At 37.3% G+C, this 18,465-nt stretch overlaps 1 protein-coding gene across 1 annotated transcript in view; it reads left to right on the top strand.

Annotated features, from left to right (window-relative positions):
* The window catches only part of LOC127579224 (protein unc-13 homolog B-like), a 399,584-nt gene that overhangs the window by 208,168 nt on the left and 172,951 nt on the right, over positions 1–18,465 (top strand). Inside the window, 1 exon segment of the mRNA XM_052031832.1 lies at positions 16,016–16,333. Within this exon segment, the coding sequence (XP_051887792.1) occupies positions 16,016–16,333 (318 nt within the window).

Consider the following 18,465-nt stretch of genomic DNA (forward strand, 5'->3'; position numbering starts at 1 on the left):
AGAACACATCAGGCTTCTGAACTTGAGAACAAAACTATCGCATACAATAAAAATATAATTTCAAACGGTGAAGGAAAAAGTGCTTTACATGTATTTGAAAATTGTCCCCTCTTTGATCATATTGAGAATAACTCTCAAAATAATTTTGATGATAATTTGTACCAGCAGAATAATTCAGTAACAAATAACTGGCAGAAACATGTTGCTCTAGATAAATTTATAGATCACACTCTAGATAAATCTACATCTACATTTGAGTTGCATAATAAAACACAAACTATAGAGCAGTCAATCCCCCTGGTAGAAGAAGATAAAGATGAACATAAACCTGAGATTCTGGGACCACATGCTGTTCATAACAATAAAATAGAGAATGACATGACGTTTTCTCAGAAAATACAATCTTCTTTGCAAACAAAGCCCAACATGCCAAACCATTCTGGAATTAATTTGAGAAGTTTTAACCCTTTTAAAAAATCACTAAGTCGTGTTTTATTTTCATCATTGGACAATGAAACACAAACCACATCTGACACTGTGTCAAAGTTTACTTTGCACAGATCTGCTGAGGATGTTCGAAATGAAGAGAAAACTGATAACCAGTCTTTCTCTCTTATTGGAAAATTAAGACGTCCATTCTTTTCTTCTGAAAACATCTCTTCTGAAAATCAAAAAGAGGCGAGCTCAAGTGGAAATCTATTTTCTGTAAAATTTCCTGTGAGTGAGAGACTATCAGTATTTAAACAAGAAATAAAGGATGAACTACAGTCAGATAAAATTAGAACATCTGGTGAATACAAAGAAAATATGTTGTTAGACATTTCAAAATTATCCTCAAATTCAAAACAAAATATTGATGCTGATAAAAAGGAAAAACAGAGCAGTAGTGAACAAGGATTTTTTTCAGGCTTGTTTAAATTTTCATTCAGTAAAAATGCATTGACATCAAAACTAGAAAGGAATGATAAAGGGGAAATTTTGAGAACTGTGTCTGAACAAGCAGATCTAAACAAACACATCGCATTTTTGGATACAACAATGTCTTCCTCTGATCACTGTGTCTCAGCAGCTAAATCCACTTCGGAACATGACCATATTGGATCAATGGAGGAACAGGAATCTGAAGCAGATAAACCAGCCCTTGGTGAACATAGATTTTTTTCAGGACTTTTAAAATGGGCTTCAACTGAAAATTTATCAAGCTTAAAGCAGGAAGTTAGTAGCAAAGATTATTCTGATAAAATGATAAAAATAGAAAAAAAAGACAGTCATAAGGACAATTCTTTGAATATGTCATCAAATAGATCAGATCAAGCTGTCACTTTGGTTAAAAATGAGAATAGTACACTAAAGCCAAACAATGTAGATAAAAAAGACCTCAGTAACCAGTCAGGTTTTATCTCAGCTCTCTTTAATTTGTCAGCAAAGAAACAAGAAAGTGTGTCTTCAGAACATGAGAGTCCTTTGCATTTCTTAAAATTTATGGGTAAAGGTCAGTCCAGTAAAGGTAAAACTGAGAACGAGGGTGAATGTGGTCAGGCAAGTTCACTCTTAGCAAATGTTATTAATATGACAGACAAAAGGACTGATGAAAAATCATCTTTCAGATTGTTTGAGCAATGTACTTCTAAAACAAAGGAGGATAAGGAAGAACCCACAAAATCTAAGGAGGATTTTGATAAAAATAAAAAATCACTTTGGAGCTTTAGCAAATCTTTCCTTACATCAGAGACTACTGATGATAAAAAAGTTAAGAGTAAAATGCAACTGCACATGAATGAATGTGATTTTTCTGAAGAAATTGGCACTTGCCCGATTTACTCAGTAATAAAAAATCATAACAGTTTCACTCAGAATATGCAAGAATTGAAGCAAGGTACATCTGGATCAATGGAACGCAAGGTTACCTGGAACAATTTCTGTAGACATAGTCTAGGATATGACTTATTACCAATAAATGATGGAAAATCTGCAGAATTGCTAAATCCCACAAATTTCAGTAATTTTAATCCTGAACTAGAATTGAGAAATGATAACTGTACTGAAAATTGCTCACATGAAGGTGCTAATACATGCTGTTTAGATATTACCACAAATCAAGATGCTTTCCAGACCCAATGTAGAAACTGGAGCGATGGGAGAGATGAATATTCTCATATAATGAATTTTTCAATAAATGAGAATGACACCACTGTTGAGGAGTGTAGGTATTTATTTAACAATAAGATTGAAAATAGCATTGAACTTGATTACTTGGACCTTAGTGTAAAATCAAGGGATTCCAGTATACAGTATTCATATCATGAAGATGGTGACCAGAGAAATGCAAGACGTATGGGCACAAACCTAGGGAAAGATTGGAATTTTTTGGAACTTGAGGTTGATGAACGGAGTTCTCTGGAATTACCTCTGGATTTAAGTTTCTCTGGCAATGCAGTTGCTTGGTTTTTCACACAAGAGCAAGGGTCAAATAACAAAGAAGACTCATTTTTTATTAGCAAGCACCAAGAACACCTAGAATGGTTAACTTTATTTGAACAGGGAATATGGTGGCCTTCAGATGATGCTGAATATGGTTACTACATCTTTAGTGATAATGAGTACATATATTCCTTGCTTACTGATGGCAGTGGCCAGTTTGTATACCTCTGGAGTCCAGAGACAGATGAAGAGCAAGAAGAATGGGAGTATCATCAATGGTTGAATGGTGATTTTGACACAGAGCTCAGTAATTACATGGTTTCTGTTTGTGGTTTTAAAGTACCTATTCTGAGTTATTTGGACTTATTCTGGTGCTGTGAAGAGCAATCGATGGAATCAGAAAATGATGACGTACCTCTCGATCTTTCTCTGATTCTAGAGAAGAATAAACAATTAATAAATAAACATCTAGATTCTTTTGCAGATGTATTTAAAGATTCAATAGAATGCGACAGAGAAGAGCCACTGGACTTTTCATCAAGGCAAAACACATGCAGATTGGAAAAGCTTAAAATGGATTTTATGTCTGAGCAGCAACTCATTCATCTCCATGAACAACTTCAGGCTACAGCTTTTGATCTTAGAATAGTCCAAAGTGGTCATTTGACTCAAACTTCAATAGCCAATGCAGCAACAGCAAGTGAAATTTCTGACCATGCATCTTCAAAATCACACTCTAATTCCTCATCACAGCCTGTCTCCACAGGGTTGTTAAATCTATTTAATTTTTCTCCCAACCTTTCAAATGTTTCCGAATCTGAACAAAAGATATCTGAATTTAAGGAACCATCTGAAGGACAAAAACCATCTTTTAAGAAGATTACACATTTTTTCTCAGCATTGGGTGGTTTAGTTGTGAAACCAAGCAGGGGAAATTCTGACCATTCCAATTTGTCATCAGCAGATGCAATATGTGTTATTCCTGCAAAGAATACATTAGAAATGGATAGGGCTAAAACTCCTCCACTGAATGATAATATGAATAAATTAAATGAAAACACTGAGAATGTGCAACCGTTACCAGCTAATCAAGATCATACACCAAATAATATTTTTGCATCTGGCCTAAAAAGCTTGAAATCTATTTCCACCAGCTGGAAGTCACACACAAGTGTAGCTGGAGAACAGCCAATCTCAGTTAATGAGCACCAGAACGTAACAAATCAAGACTTTTCTGTGCTCAAATCTGATCTGTTTCTAAATGATAAACACAACAACTTACACCAAAACACAACAAAGATCGGATTGCAGCCAATATCTGAGAGCATTTCCAACATAAACCAAAATACAGTTGCTTCAAACCCACAACCCAAAAATCTATCAACTGAGTTACCATCTCAGAAACATCAAACTACTTTTGAAACTTCCACCAGGACTGTACAGGACTCATTCTTTAAAAGTTCTTTCAAGCTTTTTAGTTTTTCTGAAGTTCCGTCTCAAGTTAAAACTGATGAGAAATTTCAAAATGTTTATGATTTTTTTACATCAGCTAGATCAAAGGAAGAGCATAAACCTTCGGGCATAAACTTGTCAGAGAAAGGAATGGAGGACAAAACCAAAACACTGAAAAAGGAGGAGAAAGATCGAGCAACAGCTATTCCGTGTAATGCAGAAATTCACTCTTCAGGCATCTCTTCCTTTTTTGGCTCAATTGGAGGTTTCTTTAAAATGGATGCAAGTCCAGTTCAACAATCAGATATTTTGATCTCAACAAAAAATGAAAGTAAATTTTTTTTGGATGAGAACAGAGTTCAAAATAAAAGTCAGAAAAATCAACAAGAAAATGCTCCACTGGAATTCTCAAAATGTGAGGTGTCACGTTCAAGACTAAAAGGTTTGCGAAAGCAGCAAACACTGAGGGAATGGAGCACTGATTGTGAAGTTGTAACAATGAAAGGAAGTGCAAATAAAATAGTACATGTAGAAAACACTGCTGGTGCAATAGAAAAGGTAAACAATTCATTTTCTCTGAAAGCTGACAATGAAATCATCCCAAGTAATAATAAAACATCAAACAATGACTCCACTGCACTATGCAATGAATATGCCTCTCTTGATGAAGTGAAATCTGCTCAATGTGTTAAGGAAACAGAGTTTTCTGATATAAAAGCATGCCCAAATGAACTTACTGTTACAACTTTGAGAAAGCAGTTTACAGAAACACCCAGTTCTTCAAACATTGCAAGGCTGAAAAAATATGATAAAGATCAAGGTAATTCTCTTGGATCTGCTTCATCACAAGATGAAGAAAAGGTAGAGCAAAAACCCAAATTTGGTCTCTTTAATTTGTCCTTTAGAGACGATTGGAAATTTCCTAATATTTCTACCTCCAAACAGCATGGAACAAATAAGGGCATATTTTCTTTCTTCAATGCAGCAGCTGATTCATCAAATCATACCCAAGTTCATAATGGTGGCTCTTTTGTACCCAGGGCCAAACAATCAGGTAATTCAGATGGATTCTTCAAATTACCAGCTTTGTTCTCAACAGCAACCTCAGTTGAGAAAAAAACAAAAGAAAACAACTCTGTTTTTAGTTTCTTTGACATGACATTTAGTGATGAGAAAAAGACAAAGCCAGACATCTCTAAACCAAGTTTTGAGGAACAGGCTGAAAAAGTTGTAAAGCAGAATGATAAACCAACTGCAGGTCAAACAGGAGCTGTCACAGAAAAGGAGCAGTTGGACATAATAACATCAGTTATGCAGCCAAGCAGTACTGTTGCAAATGTAAATGACAATAACTTATTATCCATGGAAAGCTCAGTAATAGGCAACAAAAACAATGAGCATCCAGCAGATAATGATACTTGGGTTGGAAGCACTGATGCTGCTGATGATTTGTTTTGTTCAAATCAGAATGAAAGCCAAGATGCATTCAATGCAACATGTCTTCTTAACAGTTATGATGTGCATAAAGTTCTGATAGATGATCATGACACCATAACCAATTCTAATTTTATGGAGAACCTGAAACCTGATCATGTCGATATTGATAATTGCATTGAGGATGAAACTATCGTGCATGTTAATGCTGCAGAAGAACATTTAACACAAACTAATCTTACAACCAATTCAGTTTATTTGGAGGAAAAATCACTTAAAAATAGCTTTGGCCACTTGCACTCTGAGGTGAAAAATGATCCAGGCAAGATTGATACTGGAAGGGAGAGAAATTGGGAACTGCAAAGTAACCAAACAAGCGATTTGAAAAATTTGGAAAATGGAAAACAAGAGACTGTGACAACCTTTACAGTTGCAGAGCAGGTAGATTCTAATGAAAAAGTGAAATCTGAAAGTGGCAAGTCTTTGATGGACTCATCTATGGAAATGTTTTCTGGGTTTATGACAAAATTTAAGCTGTTTTCTGCTAGTGAATCTGTGAAAAGCTCAAATAGTTCATTTTCATCACTTCAGTCAGTATTTACAAATTCAAACTCAGTATCAAGCAATCAGCAACAAAGCTCATTTTTAAATTTTCCACAAGATAGTCATACTCCATCTACCAAAAGTGATCTACTTAATATATTTAAATTACCTTCCGGAGAAACAAAACATACCGAAAATTCAAAAACCAGTTTGTTTCAAGAAGAAATAGGGAAATTTAAAGAAGGAGATTGTTTCCAAACTCCGAAGGCCCCACTTAAAGAAGAAGAATTGATTTTGGATGTTTCTGGTGAAAGTAATAATGATGCTAGTACTTTGTTGGAGCAAGAATCTGTCAGCTGCACTGAAAAAAATACCACTTTTGTGCATAAAGACACAAATAGTAGGGAGGTGGATAACAATATGGATGATACTGAGGCCGTATATCAAATAGTATCTGATGCTAATTCAGAGCCAAACCCCACAGAAATTCTTAAAACAAATGAAATTACACTACCTTCAGATGCACAGGAAAATGAAGAGTTGGCAGTTACAGTTTCTACGAGGGATAGTTCTGTCGGTCCTGTTGCGAGAAGTGTTGACCTTCCACTTTTAGAAAATAGTGTTATAGAATCAGATAATGCAATTATCAGCATTGAATTTCAAGAAAAAGATACAACAGTTTTACAGAACCATGTTAACGCTTGCGATGTACCATTTACTGGTGGTTCATCAGCTAATTCAGCTTCACAAAAGCCTGATTGTGAGACACCCATGTCAGTTTTTGAAATTCCAAATGTAAGAGCACTTAAATTCAATTTCTTGTCTTCTGGAGAAAATGGCAAGTCATTTAGTTCTTTGTTTTCACAGCAGCCATCTCTTAAAAGTAGCTCATTCAGGCATACGGGGTTGCTATCAAGTTTCAAGAAATTTTCCAAGACACTTTTTGAAAGGGATGCTGATCAACTGGAGAGAGAGGGGGAAAATGTGCAAGGTTCTATTTTTGGAAATCTGAATGATATCTTATGTCAAAAAGAGGCCACTACTAAACAAGGAAACTATGTTATCACAGAGCAGCCTTTAGAAAGAGATAAAATGGATATCCCTTACATTTCAAGATCTGATTTAGTGGATGAGAAAGGTCACACTAACATATTAAAGGAGAAGGAAGGACTGGGGGAGTCAGGGCAAGCAGCAGAAGTTGTAGAAAACATAGCTGAAAATACTGGGACAGAACAGTCATTTCTTACAGCAAGAAATTCAGAGACTTTGCAGGATATTCCAGATGGCATTCCTTCAGAAGAATTACCTGAACAACACTGTGTTAACCAGGAGAAGATATCTGGGGATGAGACAGATATTTCGGTTGCAGCTTGCTCATCTCCAGAGATGGTGTATGGATCACAGGACCAAACTTTGCACACTTTGGACCTTTTGAATGTGAAAAGGCCAGTTTAGCTTTAGCATGATAAATGGCACCGAAAGGTTAACCATTTATAATGCATTAGTAAAATAGTAGTAAAGTACATGTATTGCAGTAGACTAGTGATTGAATTTCCAAATCTGTCATTTTTCAATTTAGTGCTTGATGTGCATTACAGTCAGGCCTCCAGCTTATTTAGGCCAGGCACCTAAAATTATGCCCCAGAATATGCAGACCAATGTTTGTAATAATTAACTAAAATAATCAAGAAACCATATAAGCTCTTGCCTTTCATATCAATTCTGGGAACACTATTTCCACCATTGACAATATATACCTACCAACTGTTTGCTAATGCAAAGTTTGATTTTTAAAACAGCTCATTTGATAACAGGTTGAAATCAACATTTTATTATATATATTATAATGTAAAATACATCATTTGGATTGGACATCACATTATAATATTAAGTATTGTCAGTGCCTTATGCCTGGTTAAGTCTGGCAGTGTATGACCCATGGAATATTGGCTTTGGTGTGAATGCAGCTATTAGGCATTGATGTCTTTTTCTGCATTATGGCACCCAAGTTGAAAGGTACCCTTTGGTTTTGATATTTTCATTTTTGGTATTGGCTTACCAATCACTTTTTTTTTCAATTATCATTACTTCAGGATTTAAAAAAAGCACAACTTGATGAAAAGTTTTGCTCTCCACTGTTGTTAGAGAAGAATATACTGGCAGAAGTCCTGTTCAGATGGTGAAATGTATCATTTTCAAATGTTGTGGTTACAAGTGAGTGAGGTCAAAAAGTAACCAAGTGCTGTTAAAATCTGACCGATAATATAGTGCACCAATGCTGCAATTTGTAAGTGTAATTTTTTTTCTGATAACTCTGGAATCTTTCAACATCTTTATCATAAATATTGTTCAAGACTGCTTCTCATCAAGGATAACAGTATCACAATTAAGCTGCAAGGATTGGGAAGGATTCAAATCATAGAATATGTTAAGAGGCAAGATAACATTACATATGAGTTACACCAACAACTCTTTCAAACTGCTGTTGTAAAGACTGTGTAGTCTGGACATCAGGATGGCATTTGTATCATTGGTTCAAATCTTTGAAAGTACTATACAACATGAGCAAAAATACTGGTTTGCTTTCTTATGTGTTTTTCACACAATGATAATGGAAGCTTCTTATCACCTGAGATGATCTGAGCTACAGATCCAGGTTTCTTAAATGGCCCTATGATATCTTTAACTTTCATTTGATGCTGCACTTGCCACTTTCACAATACGTCTCTTATACAGTCCAAGGCTTTATTTTATTTATGGGATTCTAAACAAGCAACTTTCTTATGGAATTGTGAGTAATTCATTGAGGCTTGTTCCTTTTATCTTTCAAATGGTCACAGTAATTTTTCAATAACTTTAGACTATCAGAATTATTATCTTAATCCATTCTGTTTCATTATTGCATTGAGATATGCAATGCGGTTGATACAAAGCATCAGTTCCTGAATATTCTGTCCAATTTTACAGTTAATATTGTATGAAAGACAAAATTACTAAACAAGCCCAACTGACTAATTAACTTCGTTGTCTTTCATAATTGCATAAACTTATCCAAGATAAGATAATTCAAACCAAGATGCACAGATAAGTATATTTCTTTCTTTTTACATATTCGTTGAGCAGATTTCAAAGGTCTACATAGGCTTTTTCCTTTGCTTTGTATGTCCATGAAGGATCATGTTATAGGTTAAGTTAAGGTTTGTTTCCATTATGTTAAGATGGCTGGCTATATGTTCGTGGATACTCTGCTCTCAGATTTATTCTTAAATGATCTGTAAAGAATGGATGCCAGTGAAAGTCCGTGAAAAAATTGATTTATGAAATTACCACTGGTTTCTGCAAATTAAGCTCAAAGAACCATTCCCAACATTTGACCTTGAATTGAATTGGACTCTTGATGTTGCAAGATGAAGTATTTACATTCACTTTACTAATCCAGTGCCCCAGAGATGCAAGATCTGGAAGCAGTGCCTTGATTTCAGATGTAGATTTCTATAGAGAGTGTTCTTCTTAGGCAGTCCCTTGCGATTGAGCACATCTTGTTTCAACTCTGGATTTCTGGGTTATAGCATGGCTAATGAGGCCAATGGAAGAACTGCAGACACTACCACAGAAAGGTAGAAGATGCCTGATGAAGCAGTTTGTGAGGTAGTATGCTCATTCTACCACTTATATAGGACTTCTGCATGCTCCCGATGCATGGCCTTGGTCTCAGTACCAGCCCAGTTCGTTCTTCTCACCTTTAAGCTGTCATGGACTAGAGATATCTAGGAGTCAGTGGGCTGTTTCACTTTTTCAAGCAAGCTTTGAGCATACACTTGAACCTTTTTCTCTGTTTGTCTGGTAATCTCCTCCCACAATAAAGCTCAGAATAGAGATCTGTTTCAGGAATCTTGTGGCAGGCATGCAAATGACATAGCCTGCCCAACATAGCCAACTGATAGTAGCTAGGGCCCCAGTGCTGGAGATGATTTCCTGGGAGAGGACACTGACATTGGCTCACTTTATCTTTCCAGTGAATTTGCAGGATTTTGTGGAAATAAAGCTGGTGATATTCTTGCAGTGCCTTGAGGTACCCTTTGTAGGTAGTCCAGATCTTAAAAGCACATAGGGGGACAGGGATCACTGCCCTCCTATGAATTTGGTGCCAGGTCTGTGGTCTTCATTTTGAAATACCATTGAGGACATCTTCAAGATGCAGTGCCTCAAGAAGGCGGCATCCATCATTAAGGACCCTCACCATCTGCTACATGCCCTCTTCTCATTACTACCATCAGGGAGGAGGTACAGGAGCCTGAAGACCCACGCTTAATGTTTCAGGAACAGCTTCTTCCCCTCTGCCATCAGATTTCTGAACAGTCCATGAACTCTACTTCATTATTCCTCTTTTGCACTATTTTACTTAATTTTTTTGGTAACTTGTAATAATTTTTATGTCTTGCACTGTACTGCTGCCGCAAAACAACAAATTTCATGACATATGTCAATTTATAATGAACTTGATTCTGATTCTGATTCCTCAGTCGATCAAAGGCATTAAAAGTGGTGGTGAATTTCATCACTGAATTCCACTTGAGCCACGAAGTGGCTCCTGAAATAAGGGAAATAATCCACATTTTGCAGGGTCGTGTTGTGAACCTTTATTGTCCAAGTTTAGTCTGGTGCAGCAAAGGCAGGTTGGTAGATTGCTGAGGTTTGTCTTGCTGATACTGAGTGGAAGGCCTATCCTCTCATATGTTTCTATGAATGAATCAATGATGTCTTTGAGCTTGGTCTCTGAACGTGCACAAGCACAAGCTTTGTCTACTGAGGTTCAGGAGACCTTTGTTCTGAAATACAGTTGCATAGGTTGAACAATATCTCATTACTTCTGAAGTATAGCACCACTCCCAAGGGAAGTCTCTTGGAGGTGAGGTGCAACATTGTGGCGAGAATGATTAGGGCAATGACGCAGCCTTATTTGAACTGGTCTTCACTGCATTTGATTTTGTAGCAGATCTGGTGGTTAGTATTATGGATGGCTACTGTCATGGATGGACTTAAGATGGAGATGAATTTCTGGGGGACAGCTGAATTTGAGGAGAGTATTCCACAGTCACTCTCAAATGATAGTGTCAAAGGCTTTAGTGAGATGGAAAAAGGCCATGTATAGTGCCTGGTGCTGCTCCTGTATTTTTCTTGGAATTGTCATGTGGAGAAGACAATGTTCATTTTGCCTCTGGATGGATGGAATCCACGCTGTGATTCAAGGAGCATCTTTTCATATGTTGAGCAGGATCCTGACTTTCCCTGTGGCAAACAGCAGGGAGAACCCCTGGATAATTACCAAAGTGCGACATCTCCTTTCTTGAAGATGGTTACGACTGTGGCAACACTAGAGAGAACTGTACACGTGGCATAGACGTATTGCCTCAATAGTTCACTATTTGATGTGCATCAATCAGAGCTGACTGGTGGTCATGTACATGATGTTGAAGTTCAGTGATCGGATTCTTTGATTTCATTCTTTACCAGTCTTTGTTAGTCTTTTCTGAAGATTTTTACCCTTTAATATTGATCAGGACTTAAGTGTACATAATAAGCACTTATAAAGATTGCATTTAGGAATTTACTCTAAATAGTACAGTATATGGCTCCATGCTTTCCACCCCATCACAACATTCACAGGAATAGATATTGAGAAAGTTTCCACCTTGCATAAGGATATCTTCAACTTCAAATGCACTTCACAGCATGTCATTTGGAATTCTTAAAATAAATTATGCCTATATTTGACTATTATAAACTGTGATTACTTACGTTCTTACAGAACTTCACCTTGTTAAGACAGCCTTAACACTTATTATACAGTCGCCTCATACATTTGCTTTTGTATTTACTCACAAGCACCCATTTATTTACTTTAATAAAGAAAACTATGAGCAGCATATCAATAAAATATTCTTTGAAACTTTGTGGTAGAAGCTAGCCCTCAGTTGCTGGAGCTAAACATGCAACTTAGTTGTGGAAATGTTGAAGTCAGGTAATTGAATACATTTGGTAGCTGGTGCCATTTGTTATATGTTTTGTGCAAGGACTTCAAAAAATTCCCATCCACTTTTATATTTTTGTAGCATATCCTCTCCATTTTCTTTGGCTTTTGTCACATTGAATTGTACTTGCTTAAATAGGATTTCGGTGGTTTGTTTGCCCAAGTAGGTTTTCATTAGCTCCTCCAATAGATAAAACATATACTCTAACAAACAGGTGCTCCAACACAGGTTTTTGGATGAGAACTTAAGGCCCAGTTTACTCTCAGTTGCATGTGGGAAAAAACAACTCATAACACTATTTCAATAAAGGGGAATAAAGTTAACTTTTGTAACCTGTCCAATACTGATTCCTCAATCCATGTTGCAAAAACAACTTAACTGGTAATTATAACAAAGACTATATATCAAAAAATACTGTAAAGCATTTCTGATACCCTGAAAGGGCTGTGACAAATTCTATATAAATATTTTTGAAGCTGTTGTCTATGCAGGTATACTTGACTTAATTGATTTAAAAGCAGCATTTTACTTGACATTTATGATCAAGATTTTGTTGCAAAATCTTATGATTTGTATAACTATGTATGCATTTTGCATTGCATATTCAATTTTACCCAAAATCTCACAAATAAATTTCCATTTGAATCAGAACTTATTTTTTATCTCTATTTTTAACAATTGGCTATCTGGTATTTAGCAAAACCAGATATCCTATCATAAAACTGATGCAGGAAGTCTCTTTTTAGCACACTGACAAATAAATATGTTTTATAGTCTTTCATGAAAAGTTCTTTTCTTCAAGACTAATAGCTTCCCCCTTCTTAATATACCTGAAAGCAAATGAAATGTATTTGGAAATTATAGCTATAATTTCATGACTGAAATGTCAAGTATCTGCAGGCTATCAAGCTGTACCAATTCTCCAATGACATCTGGGAACTTAGATAGAGGTGAAGAATTGCAATTGTACCTGTTTTATAAACATATTAGGCATAAATAAATTGGTCAGACAATATACTTTTAAATGAACTCAAATGTATGACTTCAGCACAAAAATCTTGTAATTCCACATATGAATATTCCACATGATAGCTAATGGACAGTTCAGTCAAATGAACTAAACAGATAATTGATTGTATCTGGATTTGGGAAATTATGAAATATAATGGATTGCAAAATCAAGATAGTCCATATACTTTTTAAGAACATTTTAAATACCTGAGTTTTTAGTATTAATATTTGTAGAATGCCTGTGACAGGTCCTCCCCAGGTTATGAGCATCTGACTTAGGTACAGCCTGTACATATGGATGTGCATTTTGGAGACAGGTGGGTTGGATTTGCCGGCTGCTGTGGGGATGCAGACATTTATGAACTGTTAGGATCAGCTTACAGAAATGGGACCCTGCCATAACCTGGGATGACCTGTAATTGTTTCTCACCATCGTAACAAGTCCTCAATGCCATTTAATTTCAGTTAGAGATCATGGTTTTATTTATAATTTCATACAACTAAAAAGTTTAGAAAAACCTGTGATTTTATGTCGTATCTTACTACGCTTCTAACTGTGGAAGGTCTTAGTTTTAGTTTGCTTTATGTAAAGATGACTACATGGGAGCTTTGTCTTTAGTCTGCTATGCATAGTATTACCTGCTGCTTCTGGTACCATGTGTTGTCATTGGTCTTTGGTATGTGTTGTTTCGTATTTCGTAAAATATACTTCCTAAAGAAACTATAACTATAAACAAGGACTTGTGTATTAAAGTTCATGAATATGCAAAACAGATAGCATGATTTAATGTTCAACTTTAAAATAAACAAATAATGATACACAAAGATTAAAATACCTGCAGATGCTGAAAATCAGAGATGAACAGAAAATCTGGAAATACTTAACAATTCAGACAACATCTGTGGACAGAGAAACAGAGTTGATGTTCAAGAGCCATAGCCTTTCTGCTGAGCTTTGAAGATGTATAAAATATATTTTGTACATTTATAAAAAGATAAAAGAAGACAGATGGAAACCAAGAGAAGACATGACACAGATTGGTGTTGACAAGGAGAGCAGACTGAAGGCTAGTTAAGGGCAGCTAACCTGACTGGAGAATGTGTAAATAGAAGAATACACATCCGGCTAGTAATCCAGTGAATCAAAATAAGCAATGAAAGATATGAGCCCAGATTTTCCTGTCAGTGGTGAAGGGATATCACCTGCCACCACTAAACTCTTCACAAAGATTAAAATTGTGTAGATTTCTCCTTTTCAGTTTGTAGTTGGATGCAAGTTGGAGGAATATACATCTCCAGTTATAAACTGCAGGTCTCCAGTAGTAAAGGTCATCAAACTAAAATAAACATGGGGGCATACATATAATTAAGGTAGAAAATGAAACATAAATGTGAGTGAAATAAAACTAAGTTGTATGATTTTTAATGAATTTGCCTGTGTTATCCTCAGGGAATATTGGTAAAGGTAGTAGGGATAGTCCAGGGAACTACAAACCAGTGAGCTTTACGTCTGTGGTGGCTAAGCTGCTAGAAAGGATTCTAAGAGATAGGATCTATGAGCATTTAGAGAATCATGGACTGATTAGGGACAGCCAGCATGGATTTGTGAAGGGAAGATCTTGCCTCACTAGCCTGATAGGGTTCGTTGAGGAGGTGACCAGGAAGATTGATGAGGGTAGTGTAGTAGATGTGGTCTACATGGATTTTAGTAAGGTGTTTGACAAGGTTCAGCATGGTAGGCTTCTTAAGAAGGTCAGAGGCCAAGGGAGGCTTGGCTGTGTGGATTCAGAATTGGCTTGCCCGTAGCAAGCAGAGGGTTGTGGTGGAGGGAGTGCATTCGGATTGGAGGGCTGTGACTAGTGGTGTCCCACAAGGATCAGTTCTGGGACCTCTACTTTTTGTGATATTTATTAATGACTTAGATGAGGGGGTGGAGGGGTGGGTTAGCAAGTTTGCAGATGACACAAAGATCGGTGGTGTTGTGGATAATGTGGAGGGCTGTCGAAGCTTACAGAGGGATATTGATAGGATGCAGAGCTGGGCTGACAAGTGGCAGATGGAGCTCAATCTGGAGAAGTGTGAGGTAGTACACTTTGGAAGGACAAACTCCAAGGCGGAATACAAGGTAAATGGCAGGATTCTGGGCAGTATAGAGGAGCAGAGGGATCTGGGGGTTCATATCCACAGATCACTGAAAGTTGCCACACAGGTGGATAGAGTAGTTAAGAAAGCTTATGGGATGTTAGCTTTCATAAGTCGGGGGATCGAGTTTAAGAGCCGCGAAATAATGATGCAGCTTTAGACCACACTTAGGGTACTGTGTCCCGTTCTGGTCGCCTCATTATAGGAACGATGTGGAGGCGTTGGAAAGGGTGCAGAGGAGATTTACCAGGATGCTGCCTGGATTAGAGAGTATGGATTATGAAGAGAGACTAAAGGAGCTAGGGCTTTACTCATTGGAGAGAAGGAGGATGAGGGGAGACATGATAGAGCTGTACAAAATATTAAGAGGAGTAGATAGAGTGGACAGCCAGCGCTTCTTTCCCAGGGCACCAATGCTCAAAACAAGAGGGCATGGCTTTAAGGTAATGGGTGGGAAGTTCAAGGGAGACGTCAGAGGGAGGTTTTTCACCCAGAGAGTGGTTGGTGCATGGAATGCTCTGCCTGGGGTGGTGGTGGAGGTTGATACGTTGTTCAAGTTCAAGAGATTGTTAGATAAGCATATGGAGGAATTTAAGATAGGGGGATATGGGGGAGGAAGGGGTTGGATAGTCTTAGGAGTGGTTTGAAGGTTGGCACAACATGGTGGGCTGAAGGGCCTGTATTGTGCTGTATTGTTCTATGGTTCTATGGTATTAGTACTGAATATCAACTCACATATGAAAAGTATAGTCTTTCAGGGTCAGCAGTGTTATTCAGCATGTTTATCTTTACAATTTTATGGGGAGGGAAATTATTTTTCATAAATCAAAAGTACTTTGGACTTAGGTATAGTTTGTATAAAGTTCCAAACAACGCTGATGTTAAGTATAACATTCCTGCTATCTGTTATGCCATATGCATGTATGCTTTTTTACAATTACTCTGAATTAGTTGCTGAACTTTTTGTTTATGCTCTATAGTCCTACAGGAAGTAGCAGATATGGCTCATCAGGAAACCTCAGCCAAGGCAGTTCTCAACTCAGTGAACTTGATCATGATAATGAAAACATCCATGAGTCTGGAGTGGATGATAGACGAGATCAAGAGTCATATCACTCTCATCACAGCTCAGGTACACAGGAATGGTACAATGAAGCTGATAAACAACCAGGACATTTGAATGAAAACAGGATTGATGAACATTATGAAAATTCCAGAAAAGTGAATGAAGCTGCACTTGCTACTCCCCTCCCTAATACCTCCCCCCAGCTGGAGATGATTGCAAAACCACATGATAGGTGAGTACCATATTCTTCTGCATGTATATTTTCTTTATTTCACTTGGATTATGACAGATAGAAACTTTTCTTTAAAAGTTTGTAATATTTCCTGAAAAGCACTGAGTTTTGCAATTTGTTTCCTACTGTGTTTCATAATTTAGAAAATATTTCTTTCAAGTGAGTGAAAACCTACCATAAATGTAGAAAGCCATCTTTAATTTTGTGTTTTAATCCTCCATGCAGTAAATATAAACTTACCATATGTCTTCTAATTGCTTGCTTTATTTGAAAGCTGTTGTTTTTGCCTGTAAGTTTTCAGCTCTATGCAATCCCAATTTGATGTAACCCAAAGTAAATCATGTTAGTTATCATTTCCAAGTAGAATCATGCCAGTTGCATTGTCGGATTGGGTGCTTCCAGATGAGATCCACACTGCCCCATTTCATGGAGACACAAGAGAGACTGTAGATGCTGGAAATCTGGAGCAATACACACAAAATGCAGGAGGAATTCAGCAGGTCAGGCAGGATCTATGGACGGAAATAAACAGTCAAAGTTTCAGGCCAAAAACCTTCATCAGGACTGGTGTTCGTGTTGCTCCACATTTATAACATCTGCAGTCTCTCTTGTGTCTTCTGGCTTCTGCCCTCTTCCTTTCCAGTCCTGATGAAGGGTTTCGGCCTGAAATGTCGACCGTTCATTTCCCTCCATTGATTCTGCCTGACCTATGTACTCTAGTTATCCTAATAGTGTGGAGTCACTTTCAGATATCTATTGATGTCATTGTCCCAATGTGCATGAGTTCTCATTCTTTATGTTTATCTCATCTAGCACTTTACTGTGCCTCTCGCAAAGAACCTTAATGCCCAATGCCCATCTTTGTTTGCTGCATGGCAGTTGTGGCAGTTAAAATAAATAGGGAGTGTGATTGTTGTATTATGATTTAACGCATAATTTTGGGTGGAAACCATGCAAATGCTGTTGCAGTTTTTTGACTTATTTTGTGGGGTCCTGACTTGGTGCTAATGCAACAATGTTTTAACATTACCTGAAATCCTGATTCTTGGCATTTTTGACTCACATATGAAGATAGATATATCTCTTTTAAAAAGTGTTTAATAGTTGTTGACCACTTAAATAGTATGTGCCTTTATATGTCATCTTCCTATCAGAGTGAAAAACTTTACATTGTCCACATTATACTCCATGTGCCAAATTATTACCTCTGCACTTAGGCTGTCTATATTCACATACAGATTCTTTGTATCCTCCTGACAACTTACTTCCACATCTAGCTTTGTATTGACAGCAGGTGGTCCCTTCAACTAAGCAACTGATGTAGGGAGTAAACAGATGGAGCTTAATCCCCGAACTTTTTGAAGCCCCACTAATTGCAGGCTGCCAATTTAAAAATAATGTCTTGATTCCTGATGTGGGATCTCAACCTGAAACATTGACAATTCTTTTCCCCATATAGATGCTGCTTGACCTGCTAAGTTCCTCCAGCAGTTTGTTTCTTGGCAGATTTCAGCTATTCCTACTTGTCCATAAACCAATCCCCTCTCCACGAGTGCTTTAATTATATAATAAACTTCCATGCAGGTTCCCCTTTTTCTACCACACAAGTCACATTCTCAAAAAGAATGTGGAAGTTGTGAAATGCAGAGCAGGGGGACCTGCCCAGCAGGTCAGGCTGGGCATATCCTCCACTCTGTGGGAAAAAAAGGAAAAAAACAGACTGAGCTAATAGTGCAGATGGATGACTGATACAGACTGAGAAGTCAAGTTATCTAAAGTTGTAGAATTCAACTTGGTCAATCTCTGGTTCCTCCTTTTCTAGATCTCTCTGTCTCCATCTCAGGAGATAGGCTAGCTACTAATGCCCATTACAAACTTATTGACTCCCACAACTATCTCAAATTCATTCCACCTTTCCTTCTGTAAGGACTCTATTTCATTCTTCCATTTCCTCTGTCTCCATCGTATTTGCTCCGATTTGGGCCTCTGAAATATCTTTCTTTCTGAACCACAGCTTCCTCACTACGATTGTTAGCAAAGCCCCTAACTGGATCTCATCCATTTCCTGCGTCTCTGTTCTCACCCCTTCTCCTTGGGGATGGAACAAGGATAGAGGTCCCCTGGTCCTCACC

This window comes from Pristis pectinata, chromosome 2, assembly GCF_009764475.1.
Source record: "Pristis pectinata isolate sPriPec2 chromosome 2, sPriPec2.1.pri, whole genome shotgun sequence".
In the NCBI taxonomy this organism is placed as follows: Eukaryota; Metazoa; Chordata; class Chondrichthyes; order Rhinopristiformes; family Pristidae; genus Pristis; species Pristis pectinata.